General features: G+C 35.1%; 2 protein-coding genes and 3 pseudogenes across 4 annotated transcripts; 2 read left to right on the forward strand and 3 right to left on the reverse strand.

Moving 5' to 3' along the window:
• Positions 1–548: 548 nt before the first annotated feature.
• LOC145592717 (UDP-glycosyltransferase 76B1-like) lies at positions 549–2,421 on the reverse strand (annotated as a pseudogene). The gene is made up of 2 exons (XR_014102477.1): positions 1,929–2,421; positions 549–1,542 (listed from the first exon to the last, which is right to left on the reverse strand). The product of XR_014102477.1 is annotated as a UDP-glycosyltransferase 76B1-like (transcript).
• Positions 2,422–3,447: 1,026 nt separating this feature from the next.
• On the reverse strand, positions 3,448–6,629 carry LOC145591184 (UDP-glycosyltransferase 76B1-like). The gene is made up of 2 exons (XM_081647581.1): positions 6,043–6,629; positions 3,448–4,597 (listed from the first exon to the last, which is right to left on the reverse strand). Exons 1-2 carry the CDS (start codon positions 6,494–6,496, stop codon positions 3,720–3,722), a joined length of 1,332 nt encoding a protein of 443 aa, XP_081503707.1. The 5' UTR covers positions 6,497–6,629; the 3' UTR covers positions 3,448–3,719.
• A 245-nt stretch (positions 6,630–6,874) lies between these two features.
• LOC145591182 (UDP-glycosyltransferase 76B1-like) lies at positions 6,875–9,752 on the reverse strand (annotated as a pseudogene). The gene is made up of 2 exons (XR_014102260.1): positions 9,290–9,752; positions 6,875–7,901 (listed from the first exon to the last, which is right to left on the reverse strand). The product of XR_014102260.1 is annotated as a UDP-glycosyltransferase 76B1-like (transcript).
• A 2,437-nt stretch (positions 9,753–12,189) lies between these two features.
• On the forward strand, positions 12,190–12,751 carry LOC145592718 (18.3 kDa class I heat shock protein pseudogene; annotated as a pseudogene).
• Positions 12,752–14,375: 1,624 nt separating this feature from the next.
• On the forward strand, positions 14,376–21,519 carry LOC145591185 (glucosidase 2 subunit beta-like). Its single transcript, XM_081647582.1, has 16 exons — positions 14,376–14,766; positions 14,849–14,968; positions 15,418–15,513; positions 15,605–15,844; positions 16,957–17,153; positions 17,522–17,587; positions 17,708–17,773; positions 18,053–18,404; positions 18,532–18,636; positions 18,759–18,860; positions 18,971–19,028; positions 19,800–19,868; positions 20,536–20,623; positions 20,704–20,765; positions 20,912–20,963; positions 21,057–21,519. The coding sequence occupies exons 1-16, from the start codon at positions 14,658–14,660 to the stop codon at positions 21,117–21,119; spliced, it is 1,845 nt and encodes a 614-aa protein (XP_081503708.1). The 5' UTR covers positions 14,376–14,657; the 3' UTR covers positions 21,120–21,519.
• Positions 21,520–24,320: the final 2,801 nt, after the last annotated feature.

Raw genomic sequence — 24,320 nt, forward strand, 5'->3', positions numbered from 1 at the left:
TTTCATTGATATTTTTTCAGCTTCCCCCATACCATGCACTGGTCCCATAATGCATTGGAGATTCAAAGCTCTTGTACATGTGCTTTATGTAAATTTTTTTAGTATGTGGATGAGGTATTCTTAAATGCCGGAAGAGACGAAGAGTGAGAGGGGGCTGATTATTTTTTGTTTGGATGTGAGATTTGGGGGGGTGGGGGGGTGGATGAGGGAATCTTAAATTGCCGGAAGAGACGAAGAGTGAGGGGGCTGATTATTTCTTGTTTGGATGTGATTTGGGGGGAAAGGAAGGGCTTTCTCGTTCGCTCTTTTTCCCTAATCTATCAGTTTTCCTCTTATTTCTTATTGAACACAAGCCTAACGATGTGTTTGGATAGCAATGGTGGAGAAAAATAGAGCAGAAGGGGAAGAGAGGAAAGGACTTAAAAAAATAAATAAAGAGGGGTGGTAATTTTTTATCAGCATCACAATCGAGTTTACTTCTAACTGAAAAAAAAAATAGTCCAAGTTACAGCCATAAATGTCCAAATACATCCAAGAATAATAATTATAAAAAAAAAAGAGTTTGAATAAGATAGAGGCCTCTGTTATTTCACCTTGTAGAGTAAAAGTAATACTTTGTAACTCAATTGATTCTATGGTATTACTTGATTTCATATCCTTGGTCTTTCAGTACCACGAAATGATATAATGTGTTTAGTTAACTGATCCAAAGCTTCATATGAAGACCCTCCTTCCATGAGACAACTATGTGCTTTCTCTTTCAAAGCCGCTATCCTTTTTCTCATCTCGTTGCCTTCTTTTTCCAACATCAGTCTTCTGATCGCGCTCTCTATATCCTGTCTCTCTAGCCCTTTCTCCAAATACAGCCCGATCCTCAAGATATCACTGACATGTCTGTATTCATCTTCTGATCCCCAAAAAATGGAAAGCAAATCATGGGTACTCCTTTGGAAATGCTCTCAATAGTTGAATTCCAACCACAGTGAGTCCAAAATCCTCCAATACTTGGATGGGCCAAAACCTCTAGCTGTGGTGCCCAAGTCACAATATAGCCTCTCCCACTCACAGCCTCGAGAAAATTTTCAGGTAATATGTCATCATCCGTGTCTGAGCCATTAATCATCCTGGGTCGGACCACCCACAAGAATGGCTGTTTGCTGTTGGCAAGCCCCCAAGCTATCTCTTCAAACTGATCCTTGCTTATAGCTGCAATAGTCCCAAAACACACATATAATACAGAATTTGGTGCCTGTGTGTTTAGCCAGGTGATGGAGCTGTGGTCTTCATCGTGTTGTTCACCCATACAAGTTGAGGGGTATATGTGCAGTGGGCCTACTGGAAAGACGGGAATACCGGGGGCACTTCTGCCAAATTGGTCTAATAAAGACCCTTCTAGCTCCTTGAATGTATTACAAATAAATCCCAGATGATAACTCTTGGCTTCTTTAACCACAGCAGCAATTGCATCATGATTTGCATCTGATGGTAGGTCTTTCACTTTGAGGGGTGGAAACTCCAACACAGCTGCTTCTTTTTCATCCTCTGAAAGATAAGAGGCAGTTAAAAGAATGAAGAAAAACATAAATTCATGTGTACAGAATATATATGCTCGTTAATAGTTCCTTTCTTGCAGCACCTCATATTAATTAGAATTGATTAAGATCACAGAAACTTTTGTGTCTGCTCGTACATATGTATGTATGGCTAAATATCTGCATGAACCATGGTGATGCGAACAAAACCATTCATCTAAACCCAGCCTCTGGAGAGTTATGGTTCTACAATGACAGCTGGTTTGTTAAAAAACTACCAGATCTTAGGTTTTGCTGACACTTTGTCTTTCTCTGTATACAGGACGACTTTGTTCTGGATTTGGATAAAGAAGTTATTCAAGTTGACAAGCTAAGGAAAGTAGGAAATATACATACCTTGGAGGGAGAAGTACCGTTTTTTCCGTAGAAGTGGCAGTGATTCATACAGAGCAAAAGCAAGTAAGCCACCAGTTCTTAGAGCAAGTCTTGGAAGGTAAAATTCATCAGCAACTGTTCCTGCGAAATCCCAGATTGGGTCTGATATCAGACAGGCAACTGGCTCTGGGTCCTTGGTAGCAGCCTCCAAGACCTGGGCTAAGGATTCTCGAAAAGGGGCTGAAAAGCTCTTATTCAGTAAAGTTACTGCCTCCCAAGGATCAAATGAGGAAGCCAGCGTTTCAAGACTCCACTGTCCTCCATCCATGTAGTGGAAGGTGAAGTTAGGAAATGCAGTTTGTTCATAAGAGTTTAGACGAGTTTGGATGATATCGATGGAAAATCCTTTAGAATAAAGCGCGTTTCCTAAATTGAACATTGGAGTTGTGTGGCCTACATAAGGATGGGGAAGCAGTATTACTCTGCAACCCAGCTTGCTGTTTTGCTTCTCCATTGTACTTGTTGCTGTTTCTCGTTGATTGCAGCTTTTCTTTGACTGCCTAATTAAAGCTCTAAACAACTTTTTTTTTTGAAACAAGCTCTAAACAACTTTTGTTAGTCTTGATTTGTTTTTTGGTTTTTCAAACAAAGTTTGTCTTGGTTCATGGTATGAAAGAATATGCAGGTTATGCTTGCGTACAATAATTGAAATTTGCAACTACTTTCAATAAGATAAGTTTTTGTTGAATAAATATATTATCCTTGTTTATTTGATCCTATTGTCGTTTTGGCCTTGTAGCATGTTGACTGGTACATTCTGTTTGGGTCTTCTATAGTTCTATACTTCTATTATGTAGTGAAATTGCAATTGGTATCGGACTTCTAAATGGCTAAAACATCTAACACCCCATTTGGTTGGCATTAGCAAATACCCTCACAACAACACTTGATTGGACACGTTTGCCAACACATAACTTTGAGCATTTATATATTTATTTGTCTATTAAATTATAAAATGTTGATATAATGCAAATATACATTGTAACTAATATAGGAACATTGTGATAAAGTTGTTTGTTATCAAAGCCACTAATCGAATACTTGTATTGCAAAAAAATCAAAGTATTGCACTTTAAAAAAAAAAGGAGTAGTGTTATATTCTATAACAGTTTAGGAGGGAAGTTCCATTTCAATCATTTGTATATGATATTGGTATTACTTGATCATCTTCAATTATAGTATTTTTTTATTTATTTATAAATGTCTCGTTATTGTTAGTTGTATTTTGGAACAGTTTAGGAGGGAAAGTCTCAATTTTCATTTGCATATGATATTGGTCATAAACTCATAACTAATACTTGATCATCTCCAAATAAAGTATGTTTTTCTTTATAATTTTTTGTTATTGTTTGAAATCACATCTAAAATTGTAATGTATTGTATGATAATAAAAAGATATTAAGAGGATGACACTTCCATTACCTATTTTTCAGGACATTGGTACGAGTTTTTTTATTCGAAAACTACAAATAAGCACATATTTGAGTTTGAAATCCATTACCATTATTACCGTCTTTCAATCGATTGTTACGATACTAGAAGTATGAGTTTGTAGTTCCATTGTTTGGAAAAATGCTGCCCATTATCTTGTAAATTTGTGATTTTGGAATACTGATTGAGACTTGAGAGTAAGAGAGCATGATTTCCAGTCTTCTACTTTCTAGTAGGTGCCACACTATTATACAATTACAGTAACTTGTTTTGAGTTAAAGAATGAAACTACTGTATTTCAATACAAATAAAAGACTAGTTTCAAAATGACAAAATATGAGCAACTAAAATCTCCAAGGATTGGTAAGATGATCCACCTTTCTCAATGCAAAGACTTGCTTTCTCTTGTAAAACTACCACCCTCTGTGTCATCTCTTTGCCTTCTTTCTCCACCATTAGGCTTCTGATTCCCTTCTCTATATCTTCTCTTTTTAACCCCTTCTCAAACCGCAATCCAACCCTCCAAACGTCGGTTACATACCTTGCATTATTCATCTGATCACCGAAGAAAGGCAGGCAGATCATAGGCACTCCTTGGCATATGCTTTCTAAAATCGAGTTCCATCCACAATGAGTCCAAAAACCGCCTACAGCAGGATGTGCCAACACTTCTTCTTGTGGGGCCCATCCAACTATCCTGCTCCGGCCCATGACTATCTCCAAGAACCCATTTGGTAATGGAGCTCGCCCATCTGATCCCCGGACCAATCCAGGTCTAATGACCCATAAAAACGGCTGCTTGCTATGGGCCAGCCCCCATGCAATTTCATGAAATCGAGTCTCATCAATAGCAGCTATGCTACCAAAGCTAACATATAGCACAGACTTTGGTGGTTGAGCACTTAGCCAAGGAATGCAACTTCGGTCCTCCACCAATAGGCTACTAAAAGAAGCCTTAACCTGTTTTTGAAATGGCCCTATTGCAAAAACTGGTATTTGAAAGTGTTGACGAACCAATGTCAATGAAGAACCCTCGAGTTCTTCAAAAGAGTTAAACACAAGTCCTCTTGCAGCCTTGGTTGTTTCCATCAACTTATGTGTTACTTTGTCGTTTAGCTCTGGAAGTCGAGTGTAAATCCTAGGAATATCTTTCTTCTTCAGAGGTGGAAGTTCCTGTACTGGTTCTTCTAGCTGAGTGCCTGTGACAGCATGCAAATTAAGAAACATGTAACAGATGAAACAATCTAATAATTTTTTTTCATTGAATAGGTTTACAGTGTACTAAAAGGATAGATAACTGAAGACAACGTGCAATACCGGATCAACCAAGAACTAATGTAGTTGACAAGTAACAATCTACTACTAATAAAGGTTAAAATCAGTACACTTGAATGAGAGAGTTGGGACCAAACAAGAAATCTATAGTAATTGAAGGGACCAATTCACCTAGTGTCGATCATGAAGTTTGTACGACGTTTTCTTTTCTTTTTTATATACATATAGCAAAATCGACCCAAACCTGAATTGTACCCAAAACAAGATAGGCTAGTCTTGATTCAAAAATGAATAAGATTAATAATCATTTATTTTTAACCATCAAATACCTGTATATGACCTGTCCAGAGTTGAATAGAAACCAGATTTATTGACTCATTGTTTAAATACGACTCAAACTGAAGGATACTTTTGCCAACTATAGCTACTGAACATGAAGACTGTCCCAAGAAAATAACTTGCTTATCTTGATGTCTTCTTCACTATTCCGAGGATATGATGGACTGGTAACATACAAAAATATCACATCTTAAGTCGTAACATGCACAACAGGGGCTCATCTAATTTATTGGGGATAAAAGAAATACATCTAAAAAATCCAGCAAGAATTCAGTTAATTTCAATAAGTAGTAATTCGTTGAAATATATATAGACATCATAGAAATCAAGAAAAGCTCAAATTTCATGCATAGAGAGCAAAGATGTCATGCATGTTTGTGTCAAGCAGCACAAATTCAAAGTCATTAGCCAATTAAGGATTAAAGTAGTAGATATCAGACTTGAGCTTCAAAAAGGCAAAATATCACTTATTTAAATACAAAGGGAGTAGTCCTCAATTAGGAGTTTAGTTTTAGGGTGTATAAATTGGTACCAATATAAGTACATAAAACACAATGCAAGCTCATTTTGATTTAATGCAAGTATCACTAGGTAAAGAAAACACCATTGCCCATCTTTTCATCATTAATGAAATACATTTAACATTTGTCTCTTACTAATATCGTACAAATTATTTAAATATATTGATTTTAAGGAATATATATGTAATACAGAATAATTGGGTAGGAGAATATATGGTAAGGTACAAGTATATAGCAGGAGATAAAGTGTGGTGACCTTGGGGCACCATTGTTAATCAACAGGGACAACGTTAGTGTAAAATGAGAGGGAAGGAAAGAAAAAGAACACAGACTGGTGCCGCGAAGGTTGGGGCCGCAAAGCACTCAGAAACTCTTATCATCTCTCACTCAGGTTCTTCTCAAATCTTATCCCTATGGAAGCTTCTAGGTAGACTTCAAATGTTTTACAGAAGACAGCATTATTAGGCAAGGTAAAAAAGACAGCTAAAAAAACAAGTTTTAGAACATACCTTGGGCAGATAAGTAACCCTTTTCTCTAAAAAGTGGCAAGTAAGTGAAAGCCATGAAAGAAGATGGATTATTAGTCCGCAACACAATCCTTGGAAGGTCAAAGCTATCAGCAACAGCTTGCGTGAAATACCATATAATATCTGTTATTAAGCAAGCAACATCATGTTTTATCACTAGTTGTGATAATATAGCCTCAAAAGTCGCCACACAGTTTGTATTAAGGTTATGCAGAAGCAGTGTAAGATCTTCAGTAGAAGCTTCACTTTCTGACAAGTTATCAGGGATGCAGTGGAAGGTAAAATTGGGGTAGTTAGCAGGATTAGGAGAGTTAAAGTTGGTATGGATGATTGAAATGGGGAATCCTTTAGAATATAGGATGCTTGCAAGTTGAAGCATCGGAGTCTGGTGGCCTTGCAATGGCAAAGGGAAGAACACCAATCTTCGTCTATCCATCTGTTGTTGCACTACAGGCAGCCTAGCTAGATTCTACGTTGAGGGATACTAGACAGCGTTACCGCCCTCTTATTTAAGAAAAGCTTGCATCAGACATCAGTATCTATCCCTGGAGTCCTGGACCACAGCTTCCCTGTTTCTGAAGGTGGACCAGAATTTTATTAGAACATTGAAAGCAGTGATTATAACACTTGTTGAGAAATCTAGAGTTTGCAAATGAAATTGATGGTACACTGTAAATTAGATATAAAGATGTGATTTTTGCAATGTCAAGCTGCGTAATTGCTTTGACTTCTAACATGTTTTCCCACAGACTGAGACAGACAGTCAAATTTATCATCAGAAAACTGCAGATAAAGGAGAGAAGCTAGTCATTACTTGAGAAAGGCATAAAATTAAATACCATTGCAGTGCAGATAATTGGGTACATAGAAAACAACATTTGATCACATTGAAAAGTCACTTACACTAAATTAATGTCAAGGAGAGGGTCCAAAGGGGTACACATCTATCATGAAGTAAAATAATCAAAATGATAAGATATGTGAAACCAAGATTTCCAAGGACTTGTGACAGGATCCACCAGATGCTAGACAAAGACTTGCCTTCTCTTTCAAACATGCCAACCTCTGGCTCATCTCTTTGCCTTGTTTTCCACCAGTACTCTTCTGATAGAGTTCTCTATATCATCTCTGTTTAGTCCATTCTCAAATCGCAAACCCACCTTCCACACATCAGTTACATGTCTAGCATTAACCATCTGATCACCAAAGCAAGGAAGACATAGCATTGGCACACCTTCACAAATGCTCTCCAAGGTCGAGTTCCAGCCACTGTGAGTCATAAATCCTCCAACTGCAGGATGAGCCAAAACCTCGTCTTGTGGGACCCATGTAACAATCCGGCCTTGCTTTGCAATTGTCTCCAAGAACCCAGATGGCAGTGGAGCAGGCCCATCTAAGCCACGGAACAACCCTGGCCTAATAGCCCATAAGAATGGTTGTTTGCTATTTGCTAAGCCCCAGGCAATCTCCAGAAAATCTGCCTCACCAACTGCAGCTATGCTTCCAAAGCTAATATATAGCACTGACTTGGGTGCATGAGCATTCAACCAGGAAATACAGTCTCGTTCTTGTTTTAGCAAGCTACTTGATAAAGATGGAGCCTGCTTGTGAAACGGGCCAATTGCAAAAAGGGGAATATTGAAGTCTTGCTGGAGCATGGCCAGTGCAGGACCTTCAAGTTCCTCAAAAGAGTTGAATATGAGTCCTCTTGAGGACTTGGGTTTTTTCTATCATGTTACAAACTAATCCATAAGTTGCTTCAAGATCACATGTTCCAAGTATGGGAATGTCTTTCATTTTCAAAGGTGGAAGCTCTGGGACTTTCTCTTCCAATTGACAACCTGAGGAGCATAAGAAGATCAAAAATAAATAAAAATTGGGAAATCTAAAAGAAAAATATAAGTCCGGTCCTGATCTCAGAGAATTGAATGGTCATTAATAAGTCCGGTTCAAATTCTGAAACAGTTGCTTATCAGCATATTCTATATTCTTAAAGGCCCTAAAAAGCTACAAGTGATGTATAATACACACACAATTATATAATGAACTAGGCAAGTTTGTGTCTCATTTTACAATATATCAGTTTCTGCACAAATAAATCTTTGTAAACTTCATCAAATACTCCACACATTGTACACTAATGTATGACTTCTAGCCGTATTTTCCTGCTTTTATTGTCATTTTGATAAATCCATGGAGTGCAACAAAAGTACAAAGACATGCATCTGATCTTGTACAAAAATTAAAAGTTTGAACCGGTTCACTATAGTTTCCAACATTATCACTAACTGAAAATACTCATAATTATGGCAATATCAATATATAAAAATTATGGAAAATTAGATGAAATAATCCCTTGCTGGCCTTGCATTACATTCATGGATTCATTTGAAAGAAAAGACAGCTTGTAGAATGATATAATCTCTACAATGCTGTTAAGCCAACAGAGGAGCTAGCTACCAATGCAGCCTCTAGAAGAATTTAAAACATATAATTGTAGCAGAGCTGATCAGTCCTTTATTGTATTATTGTCTGCTCTTCTCTGTAGAAGGACAGCAGAGGATAACCTTGAAATTTTCAAAATCTGATGCAGGACTCCAATGCGAGATCATGATATTGATACATATTCACATGATGGTATTGATACATATTCACATGATGACACTCTCCAAATAACAAAAACATGAATCCTAACATGACACTTGGAAACTATCTCAAGGCATGACTTAAATTATTGTTTGTTTGGGTTTAAAAAATTTCAAATGAAAGTAACTAGCATTTCACTGAAATAATTCATTGATTTGGTAGGCAATGTTAAAGGATTTGGAAAATTTATGAAGGAAAATTTCATGTATTCCATTCTACCAAATTCATGATTTTGGGAAGAAAAAAAATGTGAGGGAGTTTAATAATTGAGTACTTTCTTTTCCTTAGCATCCCCACATATTTCATCATATACATATTAAAATCAAACATGGAAAAGCTATACATTTACTTAAATTAATTTCCTTTCTTTTCCATTTTCTTCCTTCTACCAAACAGCTAAATAAACAAAGTTTGAAACATGAACATTAGTTTTATAAATAATATGATGGCATTCACACACTTTATTTTCCATTTCTTGGGGAAAATTAGCTTCTCAACTAAGGAGTGATCTTTTGGACTTGTTATTAGCAAGGCAGTACAAAGAAAGTGGAGCAAAACATAAGAAAATGTTTTGATATCATACCTTGTGCCGAGAGGTACCCTTTTTCTCGAAAAAGCGACAAATAAGTAAATGCAACAAAAGATGATGGATTACTGGTCCGCAACACAATCCTTGGGAGCATGAGGTTGTCTGCAATATCTTGTGTGAAGTGCCACATAGCATCAGTAATTAAGCAAGCAACAGGCTCTTTGGCAGCATTCTCAGACAGTATCTGAGCCAAAAGATCCCTGAAAGGCACCACACAGTTAACGTTAAGCGTATTCAGAAGTCCTATAACATCTGCAGTAGAAGCTTTACAGCCAACAAGCTCTCAGAAATAGGATGGAAACTAAAATGTGGGTAATTATCAGGATTAGGTGAGTTGAAATGTGTATGAATAATAGAAATGGAGAAGCCTTTTGAATATAAGATGTTTGCTAGCAGAAGCATGGGTGTCTGATGCCCTTGCAATGGGTAAAGGGAAGAGCACCAATCTTCGCCTCATCTTATCCAATTCAGCTGGCTTGGCTTTAATTTCTGGTGTATATTGCATTAGCATGCATTGGTTGAAAGTTACTGAAAGTGACCATTTATAAGGTAATTTCCCAGAAATGTTTTGAGCTGTATTTGTTTATACTCTGAGCTAAATTCCATTGGAGTACTATTTTTCTCTCTCTTTCTCTTGAGCATGTGGTGGGCACTGGGAAGTTGCATGCACTGGGATGTACCCGGTAATTGAGCGGATCCAAATTTCTGAAATTTATCGGGTAAGGATTTAATAACGCAGAGCCCAATAAATAACAAAATGAACGACCCAAAATAACAATCATCAGTTCATGACCCAAGAACCCAACCCAATGTACGGAGTAGTGGAGTACTAATATTATGGAGATAAAATTAGCCTAATTTAATCTCGAACTAGTGTGTGGCTTGGGTTATGCATCGGGTGTACTTTGAATATCAAATTATATTACTCCGTATTTGATTTATAAAATTATTAACTTTTTTTTAAAATTTTTTTTAAAAAAAAGTGAATAATAATAATAATTAATGAAACTAAATAAACGCTCTCAAAGTAATGCTTTGTACAAAGTATTTAGTGTATTATATTTTAATATGAAACATATATAATTAAAAAAAAAAATACTAGCATAATTAAAAAATACTACTAGCAAAGTTGGTAGGAATATTAATTTTTTTTATCATTGGTCTTGTGATAAACATTTTTATTGCCATTGAAATATGTTTATAATAAAATGTATGATGTGACTTCTAATACATGTAAAGGGTGTTGCATGTCCATTAGAGACTAAAAGTTGCTCCATGGAAATTAATTGAGATGTTTGAAAATGTGGTGAGTAATTTGAGCAAATAGTGAAATAGAGTATTTTTGTACTAATTAGTAAAAATGTAAAATAGACTTAATCAAAGTTAACCTGGCCAAAAAAGAATTATTAGGCTTGGTCAAGGTAGATTTTTTAAGCCCGCCAGATTTTAAATTATTTTTGGGTTTTGGGCATTTCAAAATTATAATTTTAGTTAAAAATTAGAATTAGTCTAATTTTTACCCAAAATAGTAGGTTTAGGTATGACTTTTTTGGCCTGAAATTAGTATTCGCTTGGTCCCGAAGCCTTGGCCCGAATTGGCACTTTTTTTGCCAAAGTTCGGCCTATTATCACCTTCTAGCTGCTATGTAGAAGTTGTGGTAGTCTGGTAGAGTTGAGACGACATCAAATAGTAGGGTGGATTGGTAGAATTGAAGATGGCATTGGGTCGGGGCAGCCTATTGGCATCTCATGGCACAACATGAAAAAAACAAGTTATGGCATATTGTGTTATTGTATGTGTTGAGTTTAGGCAACATTTATTTGGAAAAATATATACAAAGCATGTCACGACAAGGCCTGCATGTTAAGGTAGGTGAAATTTGGCCTACACGTGCATACACACACGACTTCATCGACTTGATTTGCATAACATGTATATTGAGCTTAAATGTAAATTAGGTGTATAAGTGACAATATGACACAACACGATACATAACCATCTTTAGGTAAAATCTTAATATAGTAATAGGTTTGTGTAAAGAGGTAAGAAGTATTTTGATAGTATGATGATCATGTTTAACAATTCGGGTATATTAGTTAATATGATGATCATGTTCTACAATTAGGGTGCATTTGATATAATATACCAAAAACTGTACTCAAATATGAATGGGTATTATGTAAGTAGTTATTTGTATTTTGTACCAAGAATGAAAATACTCTTATATGTTAATAAAATAGGTATGTAGGTTTACAATCACTAGTTGTATCTTAAATTAATATGGGTTAAAAATATGAGTTTACATGGTTTTTATTAGAATTTGTTATACACCGTACAGCCGGGGTCATTTGCTTATTTAATCAACAAATAAGCCAATAATATTTTTACTTATTTATTGATTGAATGAACAAATGACCCTGCATGTACGGTACACTCAGATGGCGGATGTACATAATAGGCTCTCTTTTTTTTTTTTTTTTACTCCATATTTTTAATATAACTGAACGTTGAATCATGTGTACAATTTTTTTTTAAGTGATTCCAAACCACACCAAAAATTAAAAAAAAATGACATTTTTACCATGCTACACGGAAAGAAAAATTGAGAAATTTCATGTGTAGCGTAGAACATTCTAGACAGCTAATGAACAGTAAACTCTAGGCAATTCTGGGTACGACGGTACTCCACATTCTACATTCTTCCCATCAATTCTCCCATGCTCTCCCTTTAACACGTCATCCACTCTCCAGAAATCTCATGAAATCACCCCTCTTTCATCACCTTCCCCTATAAATTCAACCCCCCCTCCGTTTGCATCCTCAATCGTCATCAGAAATCAACAAATTCACAGCAAAATAAAAAAACCCTCAAAAAAAAAAAAAAAACAAAAGACACTAATCTCTCCAATTTGATCATCAATCAACAATGTCGCTAATCCCAAACAACTGGTTCAATACCACCAACCGTCGCAGCAACATCTTCGACCCATTCTCCCTCGACGTATGGGACCCATTCTTCGACCTCCCTTCTTCCCTCACTCCCACCGTCCCTCGCTCTGGCACCGCCTCCGAAACCGCCGCATTCGCCAACGCTCGCATCGACTGGAGGGAGACTCCGGAGGCTCACGTCTTCAAGGCCGATCTTCCCGGAGTGAAGAAAGAGGAGGTGAAGGTCGAGGTTGAAGATGGAAACGTGCTCCGAATCAGCGGGCAGCGGGCAAGAGAGAAGGAAGAGAAGAATGATACATGGCATCGTGTTGAGAGGAGTTCTGGTCAGTTTATGAGGAAGTTTAGGCTGCCCGATAATGCTAAGGTTGATAATGTCAAAGCTGCTATGGAGAATGGTGTTCTTACTGTTACTGTTCCTAAGGTTGAAGCTCCTAAGCCTGAGGTTAAATCTATCAACGTTTCTTAATTAATTAATTAAGCTTGTTTTCTGGGATTTTTGAGTGGGAAAAAAGTTCGATCGTTTGAGTTTGAGGTTGTAATAAATTGTTGAGGAAAAAAAAATGTGGTCTCTGTTTTTTTATTCAGTATGTTTTCAGTTTCAATAGTACTATGTAAGATATGATCATTGGTATATAATAAAACAGTTTTTGTGTTATACTCCACTAGTCCACTATCCCTCTCCTCCTTATTTGTTTTTATTTATTTTTTTAATTATAAAGTTGTTTTGATTATTTGATTCATACTGTTCTATTACTCCATTAACCAGATAATATTACTCTGTATAATCTACCTCTGTTTCTGGATATAGATGAAGTTAAATCATACATGCATAGTTGATGCTATACAAGTACAATTAGTTATGCGATTATTTTAAAAAAATTTGAGGGATGTATTAGCAGTGAATGAAGTTGATGAAGATTAATGGTAAGAGATTTTGAGAAATGTTACAAAAGGGCATTTTACATAAGTTCGAAATTAATGTTAATAATGGGCGAATAATAGAATTAGATGAATATTGATGTGGCAATCAGATCACTAGCGGATCATTAGTAGGAAATTAATACTATTTTTTAGTCCAATTTGGAATATCAAAATTTGAAATCTAAAAAATTCCATGATAAATATCGTTGTTGGAGATATTGAGCACGTACAATAGTTAATTCGATTAATTTTTTTGAAACATATGATATGGCGACGAGGTAATATTCTGTTAGAAAAGAATGATTTCAATTGTGTAATTCCAAGTTCTTCTAAAGTTGATACTTGGCTAACTCAAGTTTGACACACTCAAAGTTCGGCTCACCGTCACAGATTTCTCATTCATTTTGAATTCCTCTTAAAAAATGTCACATATTATATGGCTTTATTATTTCACTCACCACAAATATAATTCAATTATTATTCCATTTCATTCACTCATCCAGATCCAAATAATAAATAGGAAAATAAATATGGTATATGAACTTTTGGATTATGTTTTGCCCTTTTTCAAATGTTAGTAACATACTAGTAATATTCAAGTAATCAACTAAACGTGTTTTTAGGATATATAAAGATGTCTAATGACCATGGCCAATTGATACTACTTTGAACACTCTTAAACCTTTTGTGTTAAAAAAAATAATTAGGACGTATTCGGCAAAATATAGCTGTGAAGGTAGTTGTCAGCTGTATAAGTAGTTGTTAGCTGTCAACAAGCTCCACTTTAAAAAAATGGTGGGAGTAATAATTTAGCTTGACTCAAATTTAAAATTTAATCCAATTCTACTTAACCTCTTCAAACTCGATTCAATTACCAGAATTAATACAAATAAATTTGGGTCGGATATTGATCCATTCAGCCGAAGATCAGATACTCATATATGTTTGGGAGAGGAGATTTTCCGTTCGGGTAGATACACTGCATACACATACAAATCGGGTCATGTCAAATTTTGTGAGTTAAACCCGCTATTAACAAAACTTGGACTTGCCTGAGATATTTTCACGGCCCAAAGTCCAAATCCGTTGATTCGGTAAACACTGAAACATGTCTCGAAATTTACAATTCTAAACGACGTCGCTTCTGCAATTTTTCAGCCTACTCTCACTTGCTCCCCAACTACGCATGCTGCTCAAATCTACCGATTTCAGTCATTTTCCACTCTTTCTCTTTCTCTTTCTCTTTCATCTTCACCACTTTCAAATTTTCTGCAATTATATTGAATTTCACATTTATTGAAGTTTCAGCTGATTAATTACAGCTGATAATTAATCCAATCACAAAACCCTAATTTTTCACCGAAAAGTTAGCTTCAATTTTTTGATCAAAAATTCAGAAATATAACTGACGAAGCAAGAAATTGCGAAGAAAACTTGATTAGATTCTCAAAGGAGCTTCAATTTTTTCCAGTAATTTTGTGGCTGTGGAAGATGAATTCAAAGCTGATTCAATTAATTTGGATTCTTATCTTTGTAGCTCCCTCCATCGTCGGATCAAATTCTGTTTCCTCCAATTCTCTTCTCGGCATCTCCCCTGAAGGTAGATTGTTCATTCCATTTTATACAATTTTTGATTAATTTTGAATTTTGGTAATGTATATATGATTATCGTTGTTTATCAGATGGAAAGTATTACAACACAGCGTCAGAATTCATAAAATGCAAAGATGGATCCAAGAAAATTAATCGGAGTCAGCTTAATGATGATTTCTGCGATTGCGCTGATGGTTCCGATGAACCCGGTATGTGTAGTTGAAAGCCTTTTTAATGTACTTTCTTTTGAGCTATGGTATGTATTATACTTTGAATTGAATTGTGTGATTAGGGATTTTAGCTAGCTGCCTCGTACGATTTGCCTCATTGAATTCATTTTCGAAGTAATAATTTTGAACGTTTAGAAGATGACTGGAAAAAGTTGTCACTTTTCGTGAAATAATGGTAATTGATCACAGACGGGTTTTCCATGATGCCCCATACTTGAAATGAGTGTGGTGAGGAAGGTGGGAACAGTTATTTTGGAGAAAATCATATTATTTCTTGTATATGATGATTGGAACAATGTATGAATTTATGTGACCTAGGGAAGTAGGGAGTCCTGGGACTGATCAAACTTTACAGATAATTAAAAGTGTAGGTGTACGTGTCATGTTTAAAGTTACAACTTTGATGTGTACATGTGCTGAACTTGCAGGGACTTCGGCGTGTCCAAATGGAAAATTCTATTGCCCGAATGCAGGGCATATCCCTGTTGTATTATTTTCTTCGAGAGTAAATGATGGCATTTGTGGTAAGAACACTTGGTTAGTTGTATTTAGTATGATGTGTTATGTTCTGTTTTGCCTTTTGAGCATATGAAGAAATTTATTGCCTTAGTGTAGATTGCTGTGATGGAAGTGATGAGTATAATGGTAAGGTTAAGTGCCAAAATACATGTTGGGAAGCTGGGAAGGCAGCCAGGGACAAATTGACAAAGAAGATTGCAACATTTCAGGAGGGGGTTGCATTGCGAAGTAAAGAAATTGAGCAAGGGAAGCTAGCTTTTGCCAAAGATGAGGCTGAGTTGGCCAAGATCAAGAATGAGGAGAAAGTATTGAAGGGCCTAGTTCAACAACTCAAGGGTATGTACTATCTTACGTTAATAGTTATGATGATTAGGGCCATACTCTTCTCATCTATTTTATTTTATTTTGGGTAGTCTTATATGCATGGAAGTACCATAAACTCAAGACATAAGTTTGAAGTGTCATTGAAATGTCTTGACAACTTGCATGAAGTCAAGTTGCTTTAGCCGGCTTTGTCTTTTAAATTTTAATGCCATTGGCAATTCCTACTCTATCAAAAGCTGAAGGTGCTAGGGTTGAGCCCCAATGGCAACGATGACCTCCTGTGTATTCTTAGATATGGCTCCGGTGAAATTTGGTATCTACAAGAATTCATAGTTTGACCTACTCTGCATGCTAATCAGGCCTTTGGTACTTTTTTCAAGTATCTACAAGAATTTATAGTTTGATCTTAGTGCCTTAAATTGTGTCTGTGTTTTACGTGTCATATATGTTTTTAAATCTGAAAGAATTACTAAATACTACTATTATTACTATGCCATTGAAAGTGGTTTGAAGTATTTGTAATAAGCTAATGGTTTTATTAATATTCTAAGTGAATTTTAAACTAAAATATAATTGGAAAAAAAAATGTTTAACCCATGGTCTATTTTTCTCATCATTTATGGTAAGTGGTAACTATGACCTAGGTAAGGTGCATGTCTTCATGCCCCTGTTGGGTCGTACCACATTTTGGACCTTACCATGGTTGGTGCTGGACTTGCCTATTGCCAACTGTACATACTGTGTAACACGCCCAATAATATCCCCCAAATGGAAAATTTAACATAAACTGATGCTTAAACAAAGTAAATTCTTGCCTTCCCAGAAGCATACACACAAATAAATAGGACACAATTCATCGCAAAGAGAATCGTCTTAAAGTCAGTTTTCTCCATCATATTCATACCATTTTCCTTGACAAATGGTGCTCAATCGACTTTTTTTACATCAGTTACACCATTAATGCAACGTTGCTATCTGCTTAGATTTGCTTTTCTTTTTCTTTTTCTGCCGATTGAATGATTTCATGGTAAATTTTGGGATCCCTTAGATTCCAAAAAATTTCCGAAGACTCTTGGGGGCTCTATGTCTGCAGTAATTGATGTTTTGCATCTTCTGTCTTGTAGAGCGTAAAGAACAGATTGAGAAAGCGGAGGAGAAGGTACGTTTAGAGAAGGAAAAAGAAGAAAAGCTCAAGGAGGTGGAAAATGAATCTGATCCGAAGAAAACAGAAGATGAGGAGGTGGTGGAAAGTGGGAAGGAAAATCATGGTGATAGTACAAATGATGATGTCATAGGCAATCTTGATGAATCTTTAGAGAAGGTTTGACCAAATGCCTAATCTTTCTCTATATATGAGTTTAAATTGATTGTGCCTTTTTGGTTATTAGTTTTTGATGCCCCTTCTTTTGGTCGTTTATACTACTCCGTATTGCATATGTCTAGAATTTGGTACTCTAAAGCTTATTCTTTTTTTCTTTTTCTTTTTTTCTCCTGGATCTATTTGGCTGTATTGAGCTTTTCTTCCTCTTTCATGGAAAGTCCATAGAGATAGATTATGTGAAGATATTATGACTTAGTGTATTCAATTTCTTCGCTATAATTTACAAAGTATATACATTGTAATCTCATCTTGTTCCTCACATCTCAGTTTCTGCATATTTGAGTTATATCTAATTATTTCTGACACAGGGTGTTGAAGAAGTGGATCCCAAGATTGACCCAGCTGATGGGGCTTCTAACAATGCAGCTGAGCCGGTAAACAGGAATTTGGATAATTATAGCAATTGCGACCCCTCCCCATTTGAAAATGATGTGTCATTAGAAATCTCTACACATATTTTTATCATGCTGATACCTTATATTTAATGTGTTAAGCCTGCAAAGGAGAACAATGAAGAGCATGCTGTTGCATCTGAATCTGATTCTGAACATGAAAAAGAGGTCCATCCCTGAAACACATTTCCACAATATAATGTCATTCTTAATACTCACTTAACAAAAAAAAAACGTGTGATTGAATATTGTGTGCATTTTTAACATCCTGTTTGCAAGGTTTTGGGATATATTATATGTCATGATGTTCTGGCAAGATGAGAAAGTGTTTTATGTCTATTGTCAGTTTGATTGGCCACGTGATAGCATCCTAATATTGCTTTTTACTGATATTTAAAAGTAATGTTTTCTTGACCCCAAGCTTTGGGTTTGCTTTATTTATTGTAGCACGACACAGCCGGATTGGAAAATACAGAAGGTTTGTCTAAGGAAGAACTGGGCCGTCTTGTTGCTTCTCGTTGGACAGGAGAAAAAGCTGAACACAAGCCTGGAGAATCTGATGTAGTGAAAGATAATGATCATGTGGACGAGATACCCAAAGATGTGAATGAGGAAGATTATGATGGCTACGCTTCAGAACTTGAAGAGAATGACCACAAATATGATGAAAATTATGCAAATGACCACAAGTATGATGAAAATGATGCTGACGAACACTTGGATGATGATTTTACTACAGGGGATCATGAGGATTCCAGTTCATACAGGTCAGATTCCGACGAAGAATCAGTAGAGCCAGGTATGTAGTTTCTGTCTTCAGTTGGATTACTGTACAATTGTGCATTATTTAATAGGCCTTTGTTATTGCACTGGACTTATGGCTTTTCTATTTGTTGGTTGCTTGGAATCATTACATGGTGTTTTAGATCTAACTGCCTCAAGTAATCCATCTTGGTTGGAGAAAATACAAAAAACAGTGAAAAACATCCTCCAGGCTGTTAACTTGTTTCAGACTCCATTGAACATATCAGGTGCATTGGTCTGCTTTGTCTTTTTAAATGTAATTTTGATTGCTGCTACTGAGGCACAGAATTTTCTTTGTTGACTCCTATATGTAAATATGCTGAATTTATTCTTTATATGACATCTTTAGATGCTGCTCAAGTTCGAAAGGAATATGATGAATCAAGTGCCAAATTATCGAAAATACAATCAAGGATTTCAAGTTTATCTGAAAAATTAAAACTGGACTTTGGTAAGTATAGTAATTAAATGCTACCCGTATATATTCTCTTTGGTTGGAAATTATTAGTGATGCTGTCATCACCTTAAAGTTTATATCCTTCTAACTATGATTCTTTACAGGACCCGAAAAGGAATTTTATTCACTCTATGATCGCTGTTTCGAGACCAAGCAAAACAAGTAATTACATATTCTTTTCTCCCAGTTAATTTAAAATTATAAAAAAAAAAAAATAAAAAAAATAAAAAAATAAATAAAAAAAAAATTTGATTATCTGAAAATACATATTGAGATGAATATAACAAAATCCCACTTGAATTATACGCCAAAGATAGTTCAAGTAGAGTGTGTGAATAATGTAAAAGTCAAAATGTTGCAATATAAAAGAATGGAGGAAGGTAACTAGTTTTGGATAAAAGTAAAATTGGAAATTCAGTATGCGGAATCATTGCTGAAACTTGTGCCTAAAACAATTGCTTTCTACTCCTAATTGACCTTGTCTTCCACAGTTACATGTATTGCTGTATCATTACTTTCATGCTTGTTATTAATTACCCGTTGAGTCTGGCATTAAAAAGAAAGTGGGGCTGATTTTTGCATTCTTACCTGCCTTAACTTGTAAATGTTAAGAGGCTCTCATAACCTTACCTATTCCACTGGAGCCTTGATCTCCTTATGTGAGCTTACCTGACTAATATTGCTGTCTCTTTAATCATCCCTATTCCTCAATTAACTTGTCGAAACTTACCGTTCTTAAATGTCCTGGTCACTCAAGATTCAACTCCTTATCCTATGTATGTAGGTTATTAGTTTGACCAAATAAAAACTTAGATAAAGAACTTAATTTTGAGGACCAATCCATACTTTCACCACCTAATATAACACATTTCTCTACTATTAATAAAGTATGTTATACCTACTGTTAATTTGACTTTTTGGTTGTAATTTTAGGTATGTTTACAAGGTCTGCCCTTATAAAAAGGCTACCCAAGAGGAAGGACACATGACCACGCGTTTGGGGTAAGCACTTGTGGTTCTCTCGTATTTTCATTGATGCGCCATCGTTTATTGCTTTACTTAAATAAAGTGTTTACCATGTTGTTTACTACTACTTTGATGGTGTAGCAAATTCTGAATCAATCAAGGCGGTAGCGCTTTGAGGCTCAGAGAAACATTAGGCCCAAATGGGTAGTGACAGGAGCCTTTCTGCCTTTCTATTTAAGCTTTTTTCTTCACTTAAGATCTTTTGTGCTGTGCCTTTCTGCATGAAATTTTGGAGCAGCAAATCTTGAGTTTGCAGCACTAGTTAGAAAGGCTGAAATTCAAAAAAAATCCAATTTCCTACATCATTGAAACCTTCTGCATTCAAAACTATGATATTTACAACGTATATTTATTACAGCAGTTGGCTCTTTTCAGATTGAATTGAGAAAAGGAAATTATGATATTGTACATCCACGCCTTGTATTTCATTTCCAACCTTGACTTATATTATGATTAGTACTTTATTGAAATTCAATTGAGTACTATATTTGGCTTGTAAGTGCTTTGTGTTAGATTTAGATACTATGTCAGAGATTTTGACTTCTTTTATAGTTGCTCCTGCAATTTTTTTACCTGTGAAGCAATTGGTTTCTAACGTTGGAACATTGTGGTTTGTCTAAAATTCTTATTTTCAATAATTCAGACAGTGGGAAAGATTTGAGGACTCGTACAAAACCATGCTCTTTTCAAATGGTGATAAATGCTGGAATGGACCTGATAGGAGTTTAAAGGTATATCTTTTAAAATTATACTAATCTAAATTTTAGTTTGAAAGTACTTCCTTAAAAATACAATCTTTATTTTTCCTCAGGTCAAGCTCAGGTGTGGCTTGAAGAATGACCTTACTGATGTAGACGAACCAAGTCGTTGCGAGTATGTTCCTTGTCTCCTCTAACCCCCCCCCCCCCCCCCTCTCCCTTCCCCAAATCTCACACACACTGTCAATTTTGGTTGGAGTTGAGGTAAATTTCAGTGAGATGGAAAGAGTTTACGGCCTGTTTAACTCAATCTTGTTACAGGTATGTTGCTTTGTTATCAACACCAGGTGTCTGTGTTGAAGAAAAGCTCAAGGTATTTCACTTTCCTTATGTTTATAGACTTATTTCCTTTCTCACTCCGGTGATAACATATCTGATGCAAGTGGAGTTCACTTGAATTTGGTAGGAGTTGCAAGAAAAGTTGGATGCCTTGAACAGACAGCAACCGCCCAATCATGATGAGCTATAGAGTCTGTGAGGTGAAAGAATGGATATTATACTCTGAAGATGATTCGCACCCTCTTGCTGGAAGCTGTAGTACCTGGTACTGGTGCGTGATGTTTCTGAGCAGATTTTGCAGCTAATAGTTCTAAACAGATTAAAGCTCCCAGGTGATTAACGACAACAGGTCAGAAACAGCCAAATTTTATCCCGTTATTGATGACACTGTTCATTTGAACCATTGAGCCCATATGAAAGAATCTCACGGCGTAATTTATTGTAATAGAGTTTAAGATTTTGATATTTAGGATCAGCCAGTTACATCATCAGGAATCTTTAACAATCTTATGGTGATTGGCATAATTTATCTGCTGTCAAGAGGGTTGTGGATTGGATTTATATTTTATACTAATTCAATGTTTTGGTCAGTTCGCAAATAGACGTGCTGGTTAACATAGGTCATAAGGTAATTGGGAATCATGAATTTCTTTTCACCTGTAGTACGATTTATGAGAACTTTCATCTTATACTTTCACAGGGCATTAAGGCAAGCCCTAACCTAAGCAGTGTTATAACTCAATGGCAAGGCTTATACTCAATAGTCAATATATTGTAGCTATTTTAAAATTGTCCATAATTCTATTCAGGCCTGTGATCACAGCTGGGCTACTTGAGTCAGGCCGGTGATATAAACTGGCCAAACTAAGTTTCCAGAAATGAAGTTCTAACATGGACAAAGTCCAGCTGCAAAAATAATTTGCATAAGCCCCTGAACTTTTTACTATGGTGCTGTTTTTTTTTTTTTTTTTTTTTTTAAAAAAAATAATTACATTAGGTGGCCCTCCTTTCGAAGGGAATATATGAATCACTATGAAGATCGAGAGAGATTTCAGGCTATATATTACATTACTCCCATTAATGACTATTTACAACTTCGGGATATTATTTGTGAGATATAAAAATTTTAAAGTTGCTATAACAAATTAATAGAGGTAGTATATGTTGCTAACTATGACTATGAATAAGATATATTTAAAAAATGTAACTATAGATTTTGAAATCAGCCGGCCCCAACAAACCTTGATGTTCATGGGATACTTTGGTTAAGAATAATAATTAGAATGATAATGTCTCATTCGGTCTGACATTATTGCTAACAGGGCACGCCTTGCTAGGAAATTGGTGGATGGCTGCTCATCATGAGACAATATTTGACTTTTTAGTTTTGTTGGGTAATCTACATGCATCCTGTTGACTTTCTATACCTCGTTCACTTATATTATAGACAAACTTATTATGAGGGATCCTTCAAAATGACATCATCATAAAAATAAAAAAATAAAAAAATAAAAAAAAATAGTTGCAAAATTGATTAAGCAAAAATAAACAAATAGGAACACATATTTAACTTGGTTCGGTAACTATGTATTTACATCTTCCATGATTGACAAAATGAAGAAATGTAAGAAACTTGAGAAATCTAAATGCTGTGGACAATTTTGGATTAAGAGCCATATACTACTATCAAAAATAAAAACAAAATAGTCCTTAAAAATAAGATTGGACTAAAAAATATAGCCTAACTTAGAGTTTACATGTTGCAAATTAATAGTTATATCCGTGCATCCGGATGCATAATGCTAATGGTGCACTGAATTAAATAATAATCTATATGTGATAGAGTATAAAACATATTTTTCTATAACAAAATATCTATCGTATATTCTATAACTATGTTTTGTTTTTATGTTTCATTGGGTGCCGCATAGGTGCATGAACCAATAATTGCCTCGGGGTCACTCGAAGTAAAGACTTGACAATCATCAACATATTCTTAATGTTTAGAATTCATCATTGGAGTACATATATATAGAGTGATAATTACTAATTATGGGAATGTAATTTCTTATATAAGAGGGAATATCGTTGTATATAATAACAAAAATTTAAACTATGAATTTAAATCAGACTTCTCCAACAACCCAAGTGAGTGTTAAGCAGTAACTAACAAAAAAATTTATGCATGGACGTATTATTGATAACTGAAATTTCACATGGTAGCCTTCATATCGTGTTAATTAAGTTACATCATAGCACATGGGTTCTGTATGAAAGACTAACAATTACTCCTAAATTCTCTCAATTAAGAAACTGTTATTGGCGTTGATTAGGCTTATCAAAATGTTGTTGTCATAATTATATTGTGATAGTGAAACTAAGCACTAGCAGTAAAGAGTATATGACAATTAGCAAAATAATTATGGAGATCAATATGATCGGTGTGATTGTATAGCGCCTTTTTCCAATTGTCCCCGATGTTTTGATGGATTTAAATTAGAAATCAAAGCGTTAAAAAGACGTAGTAACAGTACAATAAATCATTAAAAAATAATTGATAAATTAAAAAAGAGAGTTGCACGATATATACATGTATAATAATGGAGTGTATAATACGCTCAGTCGCTCAAAAAGAATTGTGAATTGTTGCACTATTCAAAAACGTGATTGGATTAAAAATCAAAAAGAAAAAAAAGTTGGATTTTGATAAGATTAAGGGATTATTTGATGAAGCAATAAAAAGTACTTGGGAAAAAGCTAGCTACTATACCATATATTGATCAAAGTTGTGTTGTAAAGTAATCAATCCAATTGGATATATCATTAAATGGTTGCATAATTTGACTCCTATACTAAAAAAATTCTACTTAAGAAACACGCTTAATCCAATATTGATTGCTTTAATATAATATATATTTTTATGTAATTCATGTGGATGAAGATTTTTCTAATAAGTACTTTGCTTGGAATGCAAAATTTGGGCCTATGATGTCAATCATGTATCTTTTGTGCTGGACCTTATCTTATATTCTTATACTATATGATTAATTCATTAATTGAGTATCCATTTGTAGACAATCATTCTCCCTTCACAATTATCAAAAGGACCAATTGAGATATATAGATGAAAAACACACGTATTATTTCATTTGATATCATATCTCTTGTAAATACTTGCTTGTTTTCAGCCTCAAGTAAAGATGTAATTTATTTACACGAGAATGATTATAGATTATTGTTGACAATTTTTAGCTTGTTTCGGTTTATGTGTTACCCTTTACTTGTTGGGGAAACTAGTTAACTAGTAGGTCTATTTAAAAAATCATTTTAAGTAGTAATAATTACTACTTTCTCCGTCCTTTAATTATATGCTTATTTCTTTCATTTATTA

Source organism: Chenopodium album, chromosome 18 (genome assembly GCF_948465745.1).
Source record: "Chenopodium album chromosome 18, dcCheAlbu1.1, whole genome shotgun sequence".
In the NCBI taxonomy this organism is placed as follows: Eukaryota; Viridiplantae; Streptophyta; class Magnoliopsida; order Caryophyllales; family Amaranthaceae; genus Chenopodium; species Chenopodium album.

Bases quoted from the DNA above. Each gene is read 5' to 3' on its own strand.
- LOC145591184 (XM_081647581.1), bottom strand. From the start codon at position 6,496: ATGGATAGACGAAGATTGGTGTTCTTCCCTTTGCCATTGCAAGGCCAC. The intron at 4,598-6,042 runs GTATGTTCTAAA...ATGCTGTCACAG, and splicing joins GGGTTACTTATCTGCCCAAG to GCACTCAGCTAGAAGAACCA.
- LOC145591185 (XM_081647582.1), top strand. From the start codon at position 14,658: ATGAATTCAAAGCTGATTCAATTAATTTGGATTCTTATCTTTGTAGCT. The intron at 17,588-17,707 runs GTAAACAGGAAT...TAATGTGTTAAG, and splicing joins CTAACAATGCAGCTGAGCCG to CCTGCAAAGGAGAACAATGA. The intron at 18,637-18,758 runs GTGCATTGGTCT...TGACATCTTTAG, and splicing joins GACTCCATTGAACATATCAG to ATGCTGCTCAAGTTCGAAAG.